Source organism: Podarcis raffonei, chromosome 13 (assembly GCF_027172205.1).
Source record: "Podarcis raffonei isolate rPodRaf1 chromosome 13, rPodRaf1.pri, whole genome shotgun sequence".
Classification (NCBI taxonomy): Eukaryota; Metazoa; Chordata; class Lepidosauria; order Squamata; family Lacertidae; genus Podarcis; species Podarcis raffonei.
In genome coordinates, this window is record NC_070614.1 from 35605112 (window position 1) to 35627681 (window position 22570).

A 22570-nucleotide genomic window follows, 5' to 3' on the forward strand; every position below is an offset into this window, starting at 1 on the left:
CTCACTCCATGGAAGGATGTCCTCCTTGTCCCTTTCTCACGAGCGAGGCAGGAAGGAGGGGGAGAGGAGAGTCTATTTCTGCTGCCGTTAAAAAACGAAACAAATAATTGGGGCGGGGAAGCCAAGAATGGGCAGCACCAGCAGGGTGAGGGAGAGGAGGAGAAGGAGGGAGGGGAGAGGCAAAGAGCCACCTTCTCCCTCAAGAGGTGCAGCAGAAGGCCCTGCACTGTAGAACTGCTTTTGTTTTAAAAAGCAAAACAAAACATTTGTGAAGGATGTGGCAAGATGAAAAAAAAGAGGCATCAGAAAGAGCAGCAGGGCCTCCACCCTAACGCCAGGAGTTGGAGCTAGATAAACACTAGATAAAGAAAATGTTGCTGCTTACATAGCATACCAGGGTCTCCCTAAGACATTTTGCTGAACGATGTGTGTTGTAAGAAAAAAACTGCTCCTTACTGCTCCTTTTCCCCTTATGGGGTATCCAGGAGCCCATATACAGTACTTATGTAGGTTCTCTATCGGTAGGAGAAAATAACAGAGGCCAGCCAGAGAATATTGAGAAGCAAATATACAGGATCAAGTTTAAGGTGCTGGTTTTAACCTTTAAAGCCCTATACGGCCTAGAACCCTTGTACCTACGGGACTGCCTCTCCTGGTATGCCCCACAGAGGACCTTACAGACTTCAAATAAAAACATCTTGGAGATCCCAGGCCACAAGGAGGTTAGACTTGCCCTGACCAGAGCCAGAGCTTTTTCGGCTGTGGCTCTGATCTGGTGGAATGCTCTATCACAAGAGACTAGGGCCCTGTGGGACTTGACATCTTTTCGCAGGGCCTGCAAGACGGTGCTGTTCCGCCAGGCCTTTGGCCAGGGCACAGTCTGACGCTCTCTCTCCTTCTGTAACATTCATAGAACTCTAACCCGGTGGCTCCCATTAATTTGATTCTGAATTGATTCTAGAATGTATTTTAATTGACTGTGTGATTTTATGTACACTATGCTATTTTTACCTGTTGTTAGCCGCTCTGAGCCCGGCTTTGGCCAGGGAAGACAGGTTACAAATAAAAATTTAGTATTATTATTATTTGAATTCCTATAACAATGTCTAAGATTTTTAAAATTAGATTTATATACTGCTCTTCATCCAAAGGTCTCAGGGCAGTTCACAAGATAAAAATGCACAATTGAGGTGGCAAATGGGTTGCACTTCCTGTTTCGCCTCAAGTGCCAAAATAGGACACGGCAGTTCTGAGCGGTAACATCGGTGCCACTGCAAAACAAAGCAAACCAGCAAACAACTAAGAACATGCAAAACACAATCAACATAAAGCAAGTCATAAGACTCCTTCCTAAAGGGCTGATGGTGGTAGTTGGCCTTTGGGCAGGGGGCAGTCACTATCAGACTCCCCATTGCATTGTACTTCCATTCTGGTGTAGGGATGGGGGAGAAATTGTGTTCAGTTCACACTTTATGGCAAGCCTCCCTCATTCATACTTTCTGAAACAATACAAGAACCGAAACATAACCATTCTTCGAAATTCACACATTTCTGAATTTGCCAATGCGTTTCTCTAGTCAAGTACCGGTACAATGAATTGAAAAAAATGTTTAAAATAACTTTTGTAAAAACAAACAAACTTGATGGCCTGCCCAGGCCGTGAAGGAGGAGCTATTTATATAGCCAGCGCCAGATTTATGTATAGGCTAAGTAAGCTGAATCCTAGGGCCTCTAAATCTAGGGGGCCTCGCCAGCCTGCCTGCTCCCCAGCAGGCAACCTCCCCTCTCCCAAAATTGCAAACCCAATACTTCATGCGAGGGCAGGACAACTTGGGCCTCTAAATTTAGGGTGCCTCACCAGCCTGCCATCTCCCCAGCGCCGCAGTCTCCCCTCTCCCAAAATTGGAAACCCAAGACTTCATGCAAGAGCAGGGAAACTCAGGCCCAGCAACTATGAGACTCAGGGCTAGCCAGTGGTGGCCCAATTTGAAGAAGTGAGGCCCAACTTTAGGGGTTTTTTTTGTAGGGCCCCAGTTCACAGCCAAGGTCTGCAAAATCTCATAGATATAAATAAAATCCATCTAGATTGCCGTGGTGTGGGGGCCCTCTTAGGAGCAGCCCACAGGGCTCAATTTGGCCCAATTGTTCCAATTACCTTAAGGTCAGCTCTGATGAGTCTGTGCAGGGGTTGGACTGAGAAGCCCTGCATCTTCTAGGTCCCTGGTGCCACTATTCAGAGTACAGACTCAAGGACTTGTAATGGAAATAAAGGGGGGGGCACTTATTGGAAATCAGTTTTGTCACCTCTCCCCCGCCAAACCCCAGGACGATGAGCCCAGCCACCTTTTATTCACAGTTGCATAAGCACTACACTACAGCATGGCCATAAAGCTGTACGTTCAACCGCTGAAATACACACCCAATATGTAGCAATGGAGATTTATGTTACTGCTTTATGAATGAACACTGTGTTTTATTAATGGACTCTGTATTTTTGGAATTACCTAAGAGCCACCAATAGGGAGCTCTAGGATCTGACAGCTAACCAATTGGGTACTACCAAACAGCGACCCCTATAGCTGAAAGCAGGTAACCAGCAGGAAACGCTTCAGCTCAGCCTTTGCACTGTTGACTGAACACCCCCTGCTGTGCAGATAATGGAGAAAGCTCATAAATTGTATCCCTTCTTTTGTCCTGGCCAATTCTATTACACTGGTGTAAACCCTGGTGCACCAGGAACCCAGAATAACATCAAATAAAATCTGCTCATACGTCAGCAACTGATAAGACTTGTCAACCTGTTATTCCAAAATCTTCCTAGATTATAAAGCTCCAAAATACAGGCCAAAAGAGAGCAGGTCTGGAAAGAGTGAGCCATACAATGGGCACCACCAGTGAAAAGGCCCTGCTCCATGTAGCTCCTGCCTTGTCATTTGATAGGGTGCCCACTTGCCCTCCTTCTTGACATGGAATGCTCTCTATTGGAGTCTCCAGGTCCAATATAAAGACCATAAAGGCCATTGGCCTGGGCGGGCTGGGTCTTCCTGTTATATTGCCTGCCAGCTGCAGGTAATGGTGGACGATGGAGACCACTTGTCCTGAGTGGCCCGATTGTTGTGAGGGGCAGCTTTATAAAAGAATGGTTTATTGAATATGTACAAATAAATTGTAATCAGATAGGGACATTGGCAGGATTATTGTAATAACCTGCAGTTTCATAAGAGTAAATAATTAAATTAGATGAATAAAAGAATAAGTTAAGTTAATTTAGAATATGCAGGAAACGATAAATTTAAGGAACTGCAGACAGAGGAGGAAGGAAGTCAAGTTCTGAAATGTTAAAACGACTGTAAAACTATTGAAATGTATATAACTGAAAATCACAAAAAAAATGTAAAAAAAATGAAATTAAGATTGGAAAAATGAGAAACTGAGAGAAATTGAAACTGCTAGGTTTGCCCCTCCCTATTCTGGTGGCAGTTGATGTACCTCTTCACCCTAGCTTTTGACACATGACTTGTATAAAGACCCACCTTATTTCTGTGCTTGTAAGTGGTTTTAAACTGTTCTTAATATCATGCTTCAAGTGATGTAACGTGCCTGGAGTCCTTAGTGTGAAGGGTGGGTAATAATAATAATAATAATAGTAATATTAATAATGACAGCAACAACAAAAAATGTCCACCGCCACACCTGAAAGTAACAGGAGTTGCAGGCAAAGCAGGTCACATGACTAACACAACTCTGCTAGCCCTACGTCCATTTGAACTAGTGGAACCAGTGGAAATAGGAGAGAAGGGGCACAACTGCAGGGGCAACCCAGCGGAGCCCTTGCATTCTTACAGGCATGTGGTATAAATAAGTTAAGCCTCTGTCCTCAGGGGCCTGTGGTTCACGAGCTTTCTTTGCAGCTGGAGCGGATGAACGTGTGGGCACAGCTCTAACAGTCAGGAACTGAGGCTGAAACCAGACATGGTGTGGCACCCAGAGCAACCGAGATCATGAAACAGGAGGCCGTTCAACACAGTAGAGGGCAGGCAGGAGGCAGAAGCTGAACCCTTCCGTCAGCTGTGTGCTTCTCCCTGAAGCCTCTCCTCTCCTTTTAGTTTTTCTCTCAGAGGGGATTGCAGTGCCTTGTCACACACCTGCCAGGGGCTCAGCTAAGTTGAGTGCCCCCCCCCCACCGCCACAAGACAGCATCTCTTAGGTTGCTTTCCTGGAATTGGACTGCCTGGCTCAACCACTTTTGGCAGGAAGACATGGTTATTTGTAAAGGCTCAGTGGGTGGTGTGGGTAGCCTCGTTAAGGCTACTAGATGCAGTCGTATTTTTAATGTCATGTTGCTGTTTCTTTTTTTTATATGTTGCGTTCTCTTCTTATGCACTTTAATATCAGTTCTAAACCATTATTTACATCATTTTAAATTCCTGTTTATATAGGGTTGCTACATGTCCAGAATTTCCTGTCCGGAACTATGGATGAAATATATCTGTACATGTAAATGTACATATATGTGTACATATGTACGAATCAGCATTAGCCCAAAAGGGGCTGAGAATCCAATTTGCTCAGCTCTTCTTTCTGCTAACTATTATTTGCCTGACTCAAAGGACGCAAACTCTTAGGAAGAGAAAATGGAACTTAAAACAACCCGTGATCTGCAAAAGCAACAAGTTTGGTAACTCCTTGCCCTTGTTCCAGACAGACTGAAACCTGTCACTTCCAGTTACAACACGTGCGTTTTCTGTAAAGCACAACGGTTGAGGAAGTAATTCCCCCTGTTTGTTTCCAGGATGAAGAGTCATCGCTTTTGCCAAGGATCTGACAGGACGCTTTGCTTACTTATGGTGAAGTATTAGATACGATGCTTGCTTAGCAATGTTTGTCCAAACGAAAATGCTTGATCAGTGACTTCCCACGTCTTTACCACTGAATCAGAGGGCAAACTATAGAAAACCCGAATTGCATTTGTTCCAATTCGGCATTAAAGAGTGGGGTTTTGCAGGGAAAACGCTGGGGGGGGGGGAGTGCTCAGACACAGTGTTTTCAAGCACAGGCCTGTGCCTAGAAAACATGGGGCAAAATGTAAGTGTGGATGAGGCCAGAGAGCTGCAACCAAGCTCCAAAAAAGTAAGCGACTTTCTGTAAAAAACAGCTTCAATGCCTCTCTCCCCCCCACCATTTGACCAAAGCAACGAAAGAATAGCCAGAAGCATTCGAAACAGTTAAGAGTTTATTCTTTAATATCAATAAATAAGCAGCTAGAAGAATCTCTTCATTTCCTCCAAGTTGAGGAGTCTCACTTGTTTTGTTTGTTTTCCCTAACAAAATGTTTCCTTCTGTTTTATGTGTGCATTAAAAAATCCAACCCCTGGCTTGAGGTGGGTTCTAGTCGTGTGAAGAGGGGGGAACGAACGTAGTTCGTGTGGGCACTAATGCAGAAAGCAGGGGGGCAGAGTGTGTGTGTGTGTGTGTGAGAGAGAGAGAGAGAGAGAGAGAGCAGGGCAAGGGGTGGGCAGGTGGCTCAAAATGTACAGAAGCCAAGTAGCTAGTGGTGTTTTTGGGGGGGTGGGGAAGCTGGCAGGGAACACGGCATGGCAGGTGCCAGTTCTGTGGCCCACACTGGTAAGTCCCCAATGAAAAGGAGGTACGGAGGGTTTGTGGGGAAGAAGTTGGCTATTAAATAAGGGGAGGGCAGAGAAGAAGCAGGGGTGGGAGCAGCAGACATGGCTGAGGAGTGAGGGGAGTGGGTATATCTTCACGATTTTGTTGAAGAGGTTATTTCCGCGGTGACTCAGCGGTTCACTTCTTCATCCTTTCGTCTAAATTCTCTGTAAAAGGGGGAGTGGGGAGGAGAGAACAGAGAGTGAGGGGCAGAGAAGCAGAGACGAATTCCAGATTCCCCACAGCAGTGAGATGGACAACCTCAAACAGCAGGCCCTTGCCAAAATCAGGCCACGCGGCTGGAGCTTCACAACGTGGGGAATAATACCCAGCCACAGTGGCTTGCTTCACTTATCATTCTAGTCAGACGCTCTAAGATAAGCGGCGGAAAGGTCTTGAGCAAGCAAGCAGATGGACACATTTCTTTTGGAGTAGACCTAATGCCTCTATCCCTCCTCTGCCTTTTACAGATAACAACAGGCAGAAATTCAACGGCTGCAGATTTCTGCATCATTCTTTGGGAAAGGCCCACCTGCTGAATTTCTGCCTAGCACGCAGACTCAAGGGTCTTGTCAGATATAAAGTTGGATGGCAGATGTCCTCCTCCTTACCAGAAGCCATTGCTCCACCTGATTTGAGAGGACTCAGTAACATTTCACGTGGACATAACACAGAGCGTTTGAGCCCCATGTTAATTTCTCTAAACTAAACAAATTAGATGTCACCTCCCAACAAAGGTGTGATCCTCCCAGCCCATAAATGCAGGGCCAAGGGGACACTAACAGGGTAGGACAGGGAGAAGGGTGCCATGTTTATCTGCTACTGAGCCACTCCCGACCCCGCAAGGCCAGTTTCCTCTCCAAACTTGGCCCACATACCCCTAGATCCCAGCTAAGGGGTGAGAGGGGGAATTAAAACTTCTTGGGAGTGTGTGGCATTTGCAAGAGAAAATAAATAGGTCAGGAAGGCTTAACCACCACCACCCCTACAAATTCTCCTACTCAACCCCTCAAATTGTCCTGCAAATGTGTTAATGGCCAGCACCCTAAGCCCTGGCATTAGCAGTATGAGTGCAATAGGATGGGGAGCTTTGGTCATGTCTAGTTTGGCCTGAATACAGTCTGGTCCTAAACGTGTCCACTCAGGAGAAGTAAACCCTACAGATTCAGTGAGGCTTGGTTTCTGGAAAGTACTCATAGGACTTTAGCGCCTTAGAGAGAATGGCAGGGGGTTAACAGGACTGAGCAAGACCTTGTGGGATATTCACTCACCTGGATCCACGCATGCCAGCCACACTGTGACGAACCCCCAGCAGAGGAAAGCTCACCCCACCAAAAGCATCCGTTTTACGTTCCTTGCCTAGCCAACCTCATCCCACCTTGGTGTAGAAACCAGCAACAGCAAGAGCAACAGGTCCAGTGAAGGGGGCAGCCCTGAGCTCAGGCCACCCCATCCCTTCCAGGAAAGATGGGGCCAAGCGATTGTCCATGAGAGACTGGCCAGGCACGACATGGGGCAACTAGCAGTGGGCAGTGAAGGCAGCTGAGGCACAGCCATGGAGAGCTGACGATGAGCAGATGGGGCTGAAAGACCTTCCTCGTTCTGTATGCACCCAAGTTAAAGCCATGACTATCAAGTGTTGAGGCCAAATGGGCTTATTTGGGTGCGTGCAGAAGGTGGAAAAAGGCAGCTCCTGGGAACGGATGGGGCCCAAAGAGGATCCGGTGCTAACAATCATGCCTGCAGTTGTATTGTTCAGTGTTCAAGTTTTCAGCAAATGCATTCCAATTTAGAATTTGGAATTTAGAATGCAGGGCTCAAAAAACCCAAAAGGATTAAACAGCTTTAACATGTTATTATTGGCATGAAAGGTTGCCACTTTTTTTTTAATGGCCCTACAGTTTAGTGGTTTTCAAACCGTGTTCTAGGAAGGCTTCTCAGGGCACCTCTAGACTGTTGCTATTTTCAGGGGGATTCATGGATGATATGCGTAGAAAACTGGTGTAGTATCCACACCAAATTACAATTGATATATTGTGGAAGCATTGGTGCAACTTATCTTATGTCAGGCTCTGACCTATGAGTCAAAAACTTATCACAGAATTATAGAACAGTAGAGTTGGAAGGGACCATGAGGATCATCTAGTCCAACTCCTTGCCATGCAGAGATATTTCACCCAACGTGGGGCTCAAAACCACAACCCTGAGATTAAGAGTCTCATGCTCCGTAGACTGAGCTATGGAGAAACACAGTCAGTTCTAGAACATGTCCCACAATCCTCTGCAATGCACAGGGTTCCTTGGCAGATGAGTCAATGCAGATTTCCTCAAGGTATTTAGCTTGAAAACCACTTGGATAGTTTGTTAAAATAAATAGAGCCCGAGTATTTAAAACACCTACATCTCAGCCAAATTGCCAGCTAGAAACTAGCTAAGTAGCAACCTTGACTTGCATGAAGGTTTAGGCCCACGCTGACCAAATTCATGTCCACAAATTATTGCTAATTATATTTCATAATTTTAAATATTGACTGAATGCTAATTATTGCCTCCTCTTAACTGAATAGTTAATATAATTAAAAATCATTTATTTCAGTGAAAAGGGAATGTTTCCTGGAGCAGTCAAAAGTTAACAAGCGGTCCTCTTTTTGGGGCAGGATTTTCTCCTGACCAACCAGCCAAGCAGCTGGGTCCCAGTTCCCTGGACAATTCCAGATGCAGCAAAGAGACTGTTCAAGCAAAGGAGAGACACTTTCCCGCCAGCTCCCCACAGATATTGCAAATCTTCCCACATGGATGAACAGACAGATAGGATGGAGCAGCCGAGAGGACAAGCAAGGCATGCTGTCAAGGGTGGTAAGATACCTGGGAGGCAGGATACAGGAGAATAGAGGGGGAAGGAGTCTATGCTACAAGAGGGAAAGGATAAAAGAAATCAGAGTTAATAGACATTAGGGAGAAGGTGGGCAAGGAGAAGATAAGATGATTAGTCTGGATGGGTGAAATGGAATGGAATGGAATGGAATGGAATGATGGCAACCCATAAAGGACTACTTAAGGCAGCCTTCTCCAATCTTGTGCCCTTCAGATGCTGCTGGACTACAACTCCCATCATCCCTGACCACTGGCAGTGTTGTCTGAGGCTGGTGGGAATTATGGTCCAAAACATCTGAAGGGCACTAGGTCATGGAAAGCTGATTTAGGGGCACTGGATATGGAAGAGGAGTCCTGGTTCTCCTCTGTCATTCACATTAACTTACAAATTCTTGGGGAAGACCCAGTAATCCTGGGCATTTCCCATCTCACCTTCCTCCACCGATTCCAACCCAGTGGAGTGTGCTCCATTCTCAGAAATCACAAGACAACCTCAATATCCAGGCACTTCTAGGCACCTGTATCCCCTATAGAGCATGCATCTGCTGTTGCCTCTACCAGAAACGTCACATTTTCAAGCGCCTGGTTACAAACAGCACTGAGAGGCTATTTCAGTTCTTAGAAGGCAGCATTGAAAGTGATCATCTGGGAGGAGAACCCTGAATGAACAAGCACCTAAAATTTCCCCAGCCTTGGATCTAACATCTAACGTGAGTTGCCCTGGATGGGTGCACATGGAGATGGTGGAGGGTGAGAGGAAGAAGACAGGAAGGCATTGGGACAGAAAAGGTCAGCAGGGAAGGACATTCAGTTTCTTCTCTTCTCACCACAGTGATGCCCCCCCCCCCCGGTGCTTTTCATCTGGTGCTCCTGACTCCCTTAAATAGGCCGGAGGAAGAGAAGGCTTCGAAAGGGGTGGGGTGGGGGCAAGGATTGAGACCAACCCAGGAGAAGGGAGGGGAGGATGGCTTACGCTCCAGGTAGTTCCGGGCAATGAATTTGAGCAGCTCATCCAGTAAGATGACAGGCAAGGATATCTTCAGCACCACCATCCAATGGTGCATATCCAAGTGGGTGAGTTTGAAGATCATCTGGGAAGAGCAAGAGCAAAGGGAGAGGTCAGTGTTTGCTAGGGTTGCAGGGAGAAATGCAATTCAGTTCACACTTAAAGGCAAATCTACCTAACCTGCACTTCCTGAAACAACAGCTGAACTGAAACACAACCATTGTTTCTCTGAATTTTGCAATGCGCTTCTCCAGGCAAGTAACTTTTACTAAAACACATAGACTAATGTGGAGTGTCCATAGAAATGCATGTGTTAGTGAAAACAACACGCCGAAATGCATTCTATTAAGGAAAATGTAAATGTTAGGAAAATATGCTTTGTACAAACATGTATATAAGGCAAAAATGAACACAAAAAATGTGTATATTCGGAGAAATTCACCTTAAAATGATGAATTTTCATGAGGATTTAAAAAAATCATAAATGGGTGTGAAAATGTAAAGAACAACAATCCAAACCCCTAAAAATTAGCTATCATGGGCTGGGTCCAGACTAACAGTGCAATCCTAATCTTGTCTACTCAGAAGGAAGCCCTACTGAATACAATGGGGCTTACTCTCAGGTAAGAAGAGTTAGAACTGCAGCCTTTGCCACCATCGAAATCCGTGGGACAAGTTACTCATGATGCCTTAACTCAAGTGCTGTTTTCTATGGAAACTAAGTGCAACTAATAAACAGTGGAATCCTATACCAGTCTCCTCAAAAGTAAGTGTCATAGATTTAAGCGGGGGTTGCTCTCCCAATTAAGGGCACAAAATTCCTATTTTAAGCATGAAGGGCAAACAGTTCTATATCACCAAACACAGCATAATGCCAGTGCTTTTCAACGTAACCTTTCACACAATTATCTGCCAGCGATCAAAGAATGAGCAATCGGTTGGTGATGAGAAGGCATAGAGGAAGTGAATTGATCCTGAAGTTGGCAAGGAAGTCAAGCTGTGCTTGAACAACACTTACTGGCAGAGGGTCAACGTAGAGGATGACAAAGTGCAGAGACATGGAGAGGCAGATGGATCCCAGAAGCCAGATATTCACCCAGGGGGGCATCCGAACCAAGGACTGGTTCTCTGACAGGCTGTGTAGGACAGAGAAGCAGGGTGAAGTTACCATGGGGCGGGAGACAGGGAAAACCCAACACTTAAGTCATCAGTCAAAATAAATCAATAGACACTGGTTCTTTAAAGATCAGCCAATTGCTGGCTCTTCTGTATGCAAGATGTCATTTTTTTCGAGATGAATGGAATCACAGCCCTGGAACCACAGCCCTGGCCAGGAAGCAGGGTATCTGGGGGATGAGACTGGGGAGGGTGCCTCTGAAGAACTTCCAAGGCAGCGCTATGTGAGTAATGCTGAAGATTGACTCTCACGGGCACCCTTACCTGTTGAGTGCATTGCACATCTCAATGGTGACCAGGACGGACAAAGCCATGGTCATTGGGACAGAGGACTCAAAGATCTCACATTCCAAACCTTCAAAGTCAGGGTTGTGTTCTGTGCACTGCATGAAATGAGACTGGGGGGCAGAAGGAGAAAGTGGGGAAGAGGATTAAAACAGGGCATGTTGTAGAATACCACCAATCTTGCCATCCCACAGTTCACTTCCAGTGGAGCAGCCAGAAGTTCAAGCTCACCAACTGGTAGTAGGACACGGCAGGTCCGTCTTCAGCGTAAATGAACCACCAAGCGGCGGCACCAACAGTGGCAGCTCCGACATACCCTGCAGGCAGGTGTCAAAAGGAAACGTTAGCATAAACAAAGAAGAGGGCAAACCTTCCCCCCCAAAAAACAACTGCCCTCCAAGAGCAGCCTGCAGGGGAACTGAAATGGAGAGGGTTGTGGCCGAATGCGGATTGCAAAAGAAGCTGTGCTCCTTTGGATTATTAGGTGCCCTCAATATGGATTACAGGTTCAGGTTTCAGAAACTGACTCAGCCGCATGTAAAGGGGCAGCCCGGTTTGCCTGTTCCTGCTTGACCAAGCAGTAGAGCATTGGGAGATCTGTTAGGGCTCCCACCTCGGGCACTGAGAACGGTACAGATTTCTGAGTTAAGGTTATAGTTATTCCATGTAGGCAGGGCCGGATTTAGGTCTGATGATGCCCTAAGTTCTGAAGGCAATGGGGCCCTTTATAAGTAAGTGAAATATTTAATTTAATTGTAATATTTATATATAGTATTATAGTAGCAAGTGGGGGTAATAGGGAATTGTACTAGTAAATAATATAGGCTTACTAAATAATAAAGATGAATGTTTTTCTGAAATAATTTTATAACGGGATCAAAATAAATAAATTATGTATTACATGAAATCAGTCAGTAGGTATAACACTTAGTCTATGCTGCCTGATCACCAGTCTACAAGCACTCTTTAATATTATATAACGGGTACAACAGCTTGACCTACATTCAACTGTGCTGCACTGCAGTCTGCATGCTACATGTTGCCATGCAACCAGCCCATGCAGAATGTAGGCACCCTATATATAGAAAGGAGCAAACCAGTGATATTTTAGGGAGCAGGCTAGCAGGAGGGGCCCATTACTTATGTCATAGGAGCCTACACAACACAAATCACTGTTGCTGTATGTAGGTTTATTTTATTTGGTTTTTATCTTATATTTGGAAATGTACATCCAGGATTTTTTCCCCTTTAAATTTTTTTGGGGCCCCCAAGAGAGTGGGGCCCTAAGCTATAGCTTGTTTAGCTCATACATAAATCCGGCACTGCATGTAGGTAGGACACGGGTGAGAGAGTACAGGATTTGTATTCAGGAGCAAAAACTAGGGATGCAGGGTGTCCGTATTCTGGATTAAGAGGGCAGGGCCCCAGTGAGAAAAAAATTGTTACCTCCAATGGCCAAGTAGCGGAAGAAGAGCCAGCCACTGATCAGGGGCTCCTTGGGGCTGCGAGGGGGCCTGTTCATGATGTCCAGATCGGGGGGGTTAAAGCCCAAGGCGGTGGCTGGGAGCCCGTCAGTCACCAAGTTCACCCACAGCAGCTGCACGGGGATCAAGGCTTCAGGGAGACCCAGAGCAGCGGTGAGGAAGATACTGCAAGGGAAAGAATAGAGAAACAAAAAGTGAGGAGAGAGGAAGCCCTTGTGAAGCAGTGGTGACATGTGCAGCTGCCAGGGGGCAGGCCGGCCTGGCCACAATTATTGTGCTATCGGACCCTCTCAGCCCTTCTGCTGAGCCTAGTCAGCATGGCGGCAGGGCTTGCCTAATGAAGGCTTTGTGAAGGGGATTTCGAGGTGATGAGGAAGGGGGATCCCTTACCAGACGACCTCACCCACGTTGGAGGAGATGAGGTAGCGGATAAATTGTTTCATGTTGTTGTAGATGGCCCGGCCCTCCTCAACGGCGGACACAATGGTGGAGAAGTTGTCGTCTGCCAGCACCATTTCTGAGGCGGTCTTGGCTACAGCGGTGCCAGAGCCCATGGCAATACCAATCTCAGCCTTCTTCAGAGCTGGGGCATCATTTACACCGTCACCGGTCTGCCAGGAGGAAGCGGAAGGAGACAGGGAGTCAACCGAGGCAGGGGGGATCAAATGCAGCAGCCTAGCTGGGGAGATTTCATTTCCAAGGCCCAAAGAACCTTGCACTTTTGCACGAAGGATATCACGAGGGATATCATAGAGCTGGGGAAGGGGCAAGCAAAAGTGAACAGGGACCTTTCCTAAGAGGAAAGCACAAAGCATTTGGGTCTCTCTGGCTGGGGAGGAGGGCATCATACTAGTTTATAAAATTGTGAATGGTTTAGAGAAAACAAAGAGAGAGATTTTCTCTCTCCACTAGGACCCGGGGTCAAGCAATGAAAGGGGCAAGAGTTTCAGGACATGGAATGCATTTCTTGCAAGATGCAGTGATGGCCACTAGCTTGCGTGAAGAAAGGCCGTAGCTCAGCCTTGTTTACAAAATGCTCCGGGTTATATCCCTGGCATATCCAGGTAAGGCTGTGAAGGACTCCTGTCCGAAATCCTGGTGAGCATCTGCCTTTCAGTGCCTACAGCACTGGGCTAGATGGAGCAATGGACTGGCTTGGGATATGGCAGCTTTGGATAATGGTTTTCAAACCAGTCATGTGCATGGAAAACAGGTCAATAAGGGGCTGGATGGTGGATAATAAATGGAACCTCCTCATCACTGAGGAAACTGGGAAGCAACAGTCAGGGGAAGATGGCTGCATCCAGGCTCTGCTGGTGCAGCATCTGTCTGGCCACTGTATATGGGATGGGATCTTTGGTCTAATGCAGAAAGGCCATGTGGAGTGAAACTGAGGGTCACAGAGGACTTCTATCCACATGTGTGTACACTGCAGTAGAGGAGGAAATAGACACTCATGTACACCATCATATGTAAAGGTTGCCTACATGTCTGTTTCTTGGCAGCGAATTCCCATCATATGCATTCTGTATAACAGACACTTCCATGGGCAATATTCACGCATGATGATATGCACAGGTATACATTATTTCCCTCTGTACCCTCAAGATAGGTGTTGCTGGCTACAAGCCCTCTGTTGCCCTTCCAACCATCCTCCCACCCTGCCGTTGCCGTCCGTCTATTCACCATGGCTGTGATTTCATCAAAACCCTGCAAGAACTCCACAATCTTGGACTTGTGCGTCGGCTCAACACGAGCGAAACAGCAGGCTCTCTTGCAGGCTTCCCGCTGCTCACTTAAGGGCAAGTCGTCAAACTCACGGCCGGTGTAGGCCCTGCCAGACACGTTCTCCTCCTCTTTGAAGATACCAATGCGGCGGCAGATAGCAATGGCTGTGCCTTTGTTGTCGCCTGTGATCATGATGACGCGGATGCCGGCTTCACGGCACAGCTGGATGGAGCCCATCACCTCCTTGCGGGGTGGGTCCAACATGCCTACGCAGCCCACAAAGGTCAGGTCCATCTGTGGAAGGGAGATGTCTCAGAATAGGCTCCGAAAGCAGTGGACAAAAGCTCACAGCCCGTCTGATCGCTATAAGGACTAATCTGCAGCACTTCAACAGCCGGTAAATGAAAAAGAAAAGTTTCAACTCTCCCAGTGTTGAGATCAACTGTCGCTGAATGGTTGCCGGGTTGGACTTTGGGGAGAAGCCACAACTACAAAGCTTACTGGGTGACCATGGGCCGGTCGCACTCCCTCAGCCTGACCCACTTCACAAGGGGTGAAGTCATGTGTGGGGTCATGTGCACCACCATGAGCAAATTGAAGAAACTTTGGGGCAATTTTTTAAAAATACAAAAATCATCTACCTGAGTGCCTAGAGGTGCTCTTTATTCACCTTAAGAAAATGGTTATTCTCTTAAAACTTGTGTTAGAAGTGGTACTGAGGTCTAAGTCCTGCCAAGGCATTTTAAGGCACTGTAAATATTAACGTACCAAATTCAGTACTGCACACATTTCCCCTAAAATCCAACAGAATCCATAATTGGGAATGTTGTGCAGACAACCACAACAATGCAGCCTGAAACAGGAGGATATATGTTCACATTTTTTTTGGAAAGAAGAAGAATTGGCTTGAGGGAATCCATTCCCTAAATTCCTTTCAGCTCTTCACCTTAACTCTGCACTCCATCCTGCCTGTCACTTGCCACGTGATTTGCCCTCAGCGTTACCTCATAGTCAGCGAATTTGGTGGAGTCCTCAAGGACCATGTCTTCCCTCTTTGGGGGGGTGTCACGGGTGGCCAGGGCCAGGCAGCGGAGGGTGTCCCTTCCTGTGCCCCACTCCTTGATGACTCCCATGATGTGCTCCCTGACGATGGGGGTGAGGGGAACGCGGGTGGTGCCCACACGGACATAGTTGCAACGGTCTATCACACCCTCAGGGGCGCCCTGTACGTGAGAAAGAAGTAAAAACAGATATTGTGACTTGAGGGGAAAGCGAGCCGGGTGGCAAACAGTATTTCTGAATCGCCATTGGGACCAGGTACTAGAGCTTTTATATGAAAGCTCTGGAAAAGAAGTTCCCAAACTGTGGTCCGTGGACCATCATCTACTCTGTGCATAGAAAACTAGAAGTTAGGGAGTTGAAACACTAGTTTTCTATATGGAGGATTTTATTTATGCATTATTTTTGTGTTTGGAGGAACCTGAAGTCCAATGTAGTTCAGCCCAGTGACTAAATTTTTAGATTCAGAATAGGAAGAGATTCAGGTACAAATCCCAACGCAGCCATGAAGCTTGTTGAACAGTCATGGGCCAATTGTTACAACTCTGGCAAAGCAACTTCACAGAGTTGCTGTGAGGAATAAATGGGAGGTGGGGTTGGGGTGAACCTTGCCACCCTGAGCTCCTCAAAGAAAAGGCAGGATTAAATGTAGTAGACAAACATCTGAGCCGGGGCCAAAGGTGGGAATGCCTTAGTTCCTTGGTTGCTATGGAGATGGGACACAGTCAAACGGGGTGCTGCTGACCTTGACAAACATCTTGTTTCCGACAGCCGCTCGGGAAGCTTTTGCTGGGGAGCAGTAAACAGACATGGACTTTCTGTCGCGGGAAAACTCCAGGGTGAATTCTTTCTTCATGAGTTGTTTGATCACCTGGGGAAATGGAGGAGAAAGGGAAGGGGGAGGAAGTAGGGTTAAAACCTGCTCGACATTGCCAGGACACACAGCACAAAGTGAAGCTATGGAAGTTGCTCTCACAAGAGTAGCTCCAAAAGAGGAATAGACAAATTCGTGGAGGAGAAGGCAATCGACAACTACAAACTACAATGGCAGAGTTCCGTTCCACTGTTTGATGCAGTGTAATTCTGAATATCAGTACAGTGGTACCTCGGGTTACATACGCTTCAGGTTACAGACGCTTCAGGTTACAGACTCCACTAACCCAGAAATAGTACCTCAAGTTAAGAACTTTGCTTCAGGATGAGAACAGAAATCGTGCTCTGGCAGCGCAGCAGCAGCAGGAGGCCCCATTAGCTAAAGTGGTGCTTCAGGTTAAGAACAGTTTCAGGTTAAGAACGGACCTCCGGAACAAATTAAGTACGTAACCAGAGGTACCACTGTAGCTGGGAATTAATGGCAAGTGGAGGGAGTGCTGTTATGATCAAGACCTATTTTGGGGCTTCCTGTACACATTTGGCTAGTCACTGTGAGAACAGGAAGCTGAGTAGGTGGGCAGAACTCCTACATTCAACCAATGGGACCACAGCAGAGACATACAGAAGTCTAAAGACATCATCACTTATATCCTAGGGAGTGGGGCTTTACAAGCAAGATGGGAGAAGATAATTTGCAATGCTGAGGTATGAGAAGGATGAGCGCTTGGTGGCCTTAGGAAGCTTATTTCTCTCAGCTGCAGCTAAGACTACAATGGTGAGGAATAGGACTAAGCTACCTTGCAGGATCGTTCTAAGGATTACATGAATATAACATATGTGAAAGTTTTGGAGCGCTCAGAAATGTTACTTAAACGCTTTTATTAGCTATCAACTTTCAGTGGGGTAGCTGTGTTTGTCCGTTTCAGCAAAAATAACCAAGAGCCTCGTGGCACCTTATTCACATCATCAAACGTGTACAGAAAACAAGCAACAACAGACAACTTAAACAAAATACTGCAAAAATACTCAATTACATATAAAAACGTTTCATTAACATAAAGTTACTAATATATATAAATCAATATCAGTTCATTTTGTTTAATACCAGTGCTTGTGCATTCATTAGCCTGATCAACAGGAGCTGGGAGTAAATGCACTTCTTACTAAGGTATTGGAGAGAATCTTGTGATGATAGATGATAGATAGATAGATAGATAGATAGATAGATAGATAGATAGATAGATATAGATGGACGATAGACCTACCTAATTTGCACTTTAATTTGCACAATACACAATCTGAAACACAGACATCTTTTGAAATTTACACTTCTTCAATGCTGTTCTTCAGCCAAGTAATGTGTATGAATCATACTAGGGTAAAGTGTGCATTGAAACAAATATATATGTGAAACAAAAATGAAAATTGCATCTTTAAAATGTGCATATTGGGCAAAAATGCCTCCAAAGATGTGTATATTAGGAGAAATTCAAACTAAAATGCTGAGGAATTTTCATGAGGACTTTAAGAAAAACCACAAACTGTGGAGGCATGGAATTTAAGACTGGAAGAATGAGAGAGAAACCAAAAGAGAAGCAACGCAGGGCCCTGAAGAGAGGCCACCCTCAGCAGACAATACTTACAGCGTTACAAGCGTTGGCACGCTCCACTTTGGAGAGGCTGCGCACATCTGTGTTGAAGACATTCATCTTCTCAACCAAGCAGGTAAGGGCAGTTTCGGTGGCTTCACCCACCTTCTCATATACACCTTTGGACTGGGGTGGGAGGGAGAAAATGGGCAGAATAAGATGAGAGTTAGACACTTGGGCACAGCCAAGAGCTGCAGAGATTCTGACAAAATATGAACCTGAATGAAAATATCCCAGGGCGGTTTACAATATTAAAACACATTGCAGAACATCAACGATAAAAACATAATAAAAACGTAGTTGTATACCACCATGATTTTTTCCCTCCAGGTGGTGGTATATAAATACATGGATTAATTTTTAAAAAATCAGTATGTGGGTGGTGAGGTGTGGGTGGGGAAGGGAGAGGGCAGTAAAATTTGTGCCCACCAGCCTAAAAAGTAGCCCACATTTCCCCAAGTACAAAAAAGTAGCAGCCTCATCACTGTGGGCACTCTTACACTTAAACTGGTTTAAGAGTCTTTTGCTCCTGTCAGAGGAATGCTTGGTGTTGAATTTGGCATCTTTTCGATGTCAAATGAAAATCACTTTATTTACCCACTTTAATTAATCATCTTTTAAACCTATGCAGTCTGTTTGCTGTAATCAACCTGAATTTAGTTGGTAATTTTGTTTTTACGCTTACTCTGTTGGTGCTAGTTTTATTATTGTAATGATGATTAATAGTAGTTTTTTATTTTTTTAAAAAATCATTATTTTATTACTGTTTTACACTGTGTAAGTTCCTCTCGAAGCTTTCAGGTCGAAGAGTGCCTATTTAATTTTATTAATCAATATCTATCAGAAACTTCTCATTGCCCTCACCGAACTACAATTCCCATAATTCTTTGGGGGAAGCCATCACTGTTAATAAACAATGAAGCATCCAAAACTGAAGGCAATTGTTGGAAGGCTGGATGTGAACCAAGAGAGAAGCATTCACCTCATTGAAATCCAGAGAGGAGTCATTGCAAAGGGCACAGATAGTAGCCAGTTCAACGAGCCCATCATACTGCCCAGCCTTGACTGTCTTATCATTCTTCATACTGCATGTGCGAGAGAGAAAGGAATTGAAGGACAGAAAAAAGTAAGCAACAGCACAAAAACAAACAGCAGAGAGGTGAACTTAGAGTTACTGGTGTCACAGCTTCCCCAGCCCTGGGCTATAGGGTGATCGTAATGCTAGGAGGCCAATGAGCAAAAATTGAGGTACTGTATTTCTTTCGGTGTGAGGTTAAGAGTTAGAAATAAGATTCAGACAGTTTTAAGATTAGATCGTATGTGTCTGCTTGGTTTGTAATTTGCCATTCCTTCAAACAACTCATAGCACTATCTGCTTCCAAGGTGGTTTCGTGGGCTGCCCCACAGATCTGCCTTAGCTTCAGAAATGAAGCAGAAATGGGATGGAGGCATCTTTAGACTGTGCCACATATGGGAGAAGCAAGAGAAAGGATCGGGAGTCAAGCTCTCGGGAGAGTTACCCAATTATCCAAAGTGACGCACTAGGGCACGGATAGGCAAACTAAGGCCCGAGGGCCAGATCCGGCCCAATCGCCTTCTAAATCCACCCCGCGAACGGTCCGGGAATCAGCGTGTTTTTTACATGAGTAGAATGTGTCCTTTTATTTAAAATGCATCTCTGGGTTATTTGTGGGGCATAGGAATTTGTTCATTTTTCTTCTTCAAAATATAGTCCGCCCCCCAACAAAGTCTGAGGGACAATGGACCGGCCCCCTGCTGAAAAAGTTTGCTGACCTCTGCACTAGGGTTTTAACGGTGTCTCACCCCGCCCTTTCAGGGTGTTGGATTAAGAAAACTGTTTAGGGTTGGGGTTTCTTTAGGAGCCACTCACACTTCTCCTTCGGGGGCATAGGTGGAACCAGTAATAGAGAATTCGTTCAGAGAGCACATATCTCCATCAACTTTGTCAATGACAAACATCTGCAAAGAGAAGGAGAAAGAAGAGGCAGGGTCAAGGCGACTGACGTGGGCAGGAGGCACTTCGTGACAAAAGTGCCAACCTCAAGCTTCCCACTCACCTTGCAAACAGACATTTGGTTGGTGGTGAGGGTGCCAGTCTTATCGGAGCAAATGACCGATGTGCAGCCCAAGGTCTCCACGGAGGGCAGGCTTCTGACGATGGCATTCTTCTTGGCCATACGGCGAGTGCCCAGGGCTAAGCAGGTGGTGATGACGGCAGGAAGGCCTGAGGAGGAGGAGGAAGAGGAGGCGAAAGGGAAAGGTTAGCCATAGGAATGGGCGAAGCATTCAAGCAGCTGCCATCCATTTGCTGGCTTTGGTTTCAGATACTCTCGGCTGCCTCCACCCCCTTCAGCTCCTACTGCCCACCACACTACCTCTTGTGCAGATTTATTCATTTAATAATATTTTGGGTAAACCACCTTTTTTTTAAAAAAAAAAAGCAGCGTACAACAGTACAAATCAGCATTAAAGCATGGGCAGAGCAATCCAAACCCCCTATACATCAGATGGTGTGGGGAGAGAATTTGTGGTGGAAGCCCTTTACCCAGCTCTGCTGGTTCAGCTGGTCTCCTGTCAGCTGCTGAAGCATATGTATGCCCTGAAATGGGTCATTCTCAAGGTGGAGCAGGGGTGGGACTGAGCTGACTCTGGACCCACTAAATCTGGGTGAGTCTCAAATCTGTCAGGCGATAACACTGAATCTGGATAGGGCCCGATCATCCTGCCCCTCCACTTCCACTGTGGCTGCCGATATATAATGCATTTTCCTGTTATTTTTAATAATGCATGCATGGTAATGCACACTTCACCCTAGTATATTCATTTTGTGATATACTGCTTGACTGGAGAACTGCACTGCAAATTGCAGAGAAGTGGGAATTTGGAAGAATGTCTGTGTTTGTGTTTGCTTTGGGAAGTGCGAACTAGGTAGGTTCACCATTAAACACAAACTGAATTGAATTTTTCTCCAGCTCCTAGCCACGGACTAGCCATTCATAAACTAGCAGCACAAGGCAGCTCCTATATCCCTTTGCAAATGAGGAAATGCATGTTAAATGTCTGACTGCAAATTATATCAAGATATAATGCAGAAGTTCATTCAACTTCCGTTTTGTTGAAGAAATGCCACACAATCCTTTGGCGCAGGTAAGCTGAAAACTGTTTAGCCCACGCAAGGAAGGAATGATGGGTGGCTGTAGCCATTTTTTGTTGTCCATCCTGCTAGTACATCAGCAGTGTCTTCAAATAACTTTTTTAGAATGGCTTTTTCACACCATATTGTTCAGCGTGCAGGTGGTTAATTAAAAAACGATGCTTGTAATATTACTCCTTTGCTTTTATCTCTAACTTTGGCTCCTTTTTGTAAAACTTCTGGATAACATGTCCACAGTTCAGCATACAAGACAGTTAGCAAAGCAAAATGCACCCAACAAACAGCAACTGCAGATAGAAAAATAAAAACCCCAAAATATGATGATGCCAAGAGCTATTTTTAAAAGAAGGAACCGACTGGCCCTCTTTAGCCCCACAACAGGTGGATGTGGGAAACTGGAATGGCCTCAGCTGACCTTCTGGGATGGCAGCCACAGCGAGGGCCACAGCGATCTTGAAGTAGTAGATGGCGCCGCGGATCCAGGAGCCGCCATGGACGGGGTCGTTGAAGTGCCCGATGTTGATGAGCCAGACAGCCACGCAGATGAGGGAGATGACCTTGGACAGCTGCTCGCCAAACTCGTCCAGCTTCTGCTGCAGGGGAGTCTTCTCTTGTTCGGTGGCTGCCATCTCATCACGGATCTTGCCAATCTCAGTGCTCACACCTGTGGCGATGACGATGCCAACAGCCTTGCCTGCACCGATGTTGGTACCCTGCAGGGAGGTGGAGGATGAAGTGGGGGTGGGGGTGGGGAGGGAGCAAAGATCAGTGGGAAAGAAGGAGAGGGACGCTCTACAAACATGCTGGAAGAAAAGATATCGTGGAGGGAAATGGTGCTAAAGGAGGCTGTGGGACCTGTGCAGTTTTGCAATTCTGCCTGTGCAGAATCCACGTCCTGAGAGCCTAGGCCAGGGGTCAGCAAACTTTTTCAGCAGGGGGCCAGTCCACTGTCCCTCAGACCTTGTGGAGGGCCAGACTAAATTTTTTTTGGGGGGAATGAACAAATTCCTATGCCCCACAAATAACCCAGAGATGCATTTTAAATAAAAGCACACATTCTACTCATGTAAAAACACGCTGATTCCTGGACCATTTGTGGGTCAGATTTAGAAGGCGATTGGGCCGGATCCGGCCCCCGGGCCTTAGTTTGCCTACCCATGGCCTAGGCTAAATAAGATGTCTAGTCCTTTAAGACTGTGAAGTGCATGTCTATTCTGGAAATCTATTCCATTTCAATCCCACATTTGGTGTCATGGCTTTTTCCCAAGAACTGCACTTTGGTGAAATGCAGGGATTTCTGTTAGACATCTTGAGAGCCACCTCCCTGCCTGTCACGTAACAGTAACTCCCAAGACAGAAGTATCTCCCGTGCACTGTGTAACTCCTTTTTTCTGCTCCCAGTGAGTAACAGAAGCAAAATAAATTTATTTAAATTAGGCAAGTATATGCAAAGGTACTTAATATGCATAATTACTCTGCTTGCAAGATTGCAGGTCACTTTGGTTGTGCCTTGTCTCCTGGGGGTGGGGTGAGCATGGCATGCAATCATATTAACATTTCCACTTTTTCTTACTGGCTGCTGCTTGAGGCAGTGGGG

The 22570-nt window shown here is 45.9% G+C and overlaps 1 protein-coding gene across 2 annotated transcripts in view; it reads right to left on the reverse strand.

The window, feature by feature from the left end:
* Nucleotides 1-5215: 5215 nt before the first annotated feature.
* Nucleotides 5216-22570, reverse strand: part of ATP2A1 (ATPase sarcoplasmic/endoplasmic reticulum Ca2+ transporting 1) — a 31729-nt gene continuing 14374 nt past the window's right edge. Inside the window, exons 8-23 of one of the 2 annotated variants that reach the window (XM_053361091.1) lie at nt 21389-21686; nt 19877-20043; nt 19690-19778; nt 18781-18883; nt 17793-17924; nt 16022-16147; nt 15222-15440; nt 14176-14511; nt 12880-13100; nt 12452-12654; nt 11237-11322; nt 10985-11118; nt 10563-10680; nt 9512-9629; nt 8530-8573; nt 5216-5831 (exon numbers count right to left, since the gene is read on the reverse strand). In XM_053361091.1, coding sequence (XP_053217066.1) covers nt 8569-8573; nt 9512-9629; nt 10563-10680; nt 10985-11118; nt 11237-11322; nt 12452-12654; nt 12880-13100; nt 14176-14511; nt 15222-15440; nt 16022-16147; nt 17793-17924; nt 18781-18883; nt 19690-19778; nt 19877-20043; nt 21389-21686 — 2355 coding nt within the window. In that variant the 3' untranslated portion in view covers nt 5216-5831; nt 8530-8568. The remainder of the gene's footprint in view (nt 5832-8529; nt 8574-9511; nt 9630-10562; nt 10681-10984; nt 11119-11236; nt 11323-12451; nt 12655-12879; nt 13101-14175; nt 14512-15221; nt 15441-16021; nt 16148-17792; nt 17925-18780; nt 18884-19689; nt 19779-19876; nt 20044-21388; nt 21687-22570) is intronic. The other variant, XM_053361090.1, reaches the window with a different exon arrangement.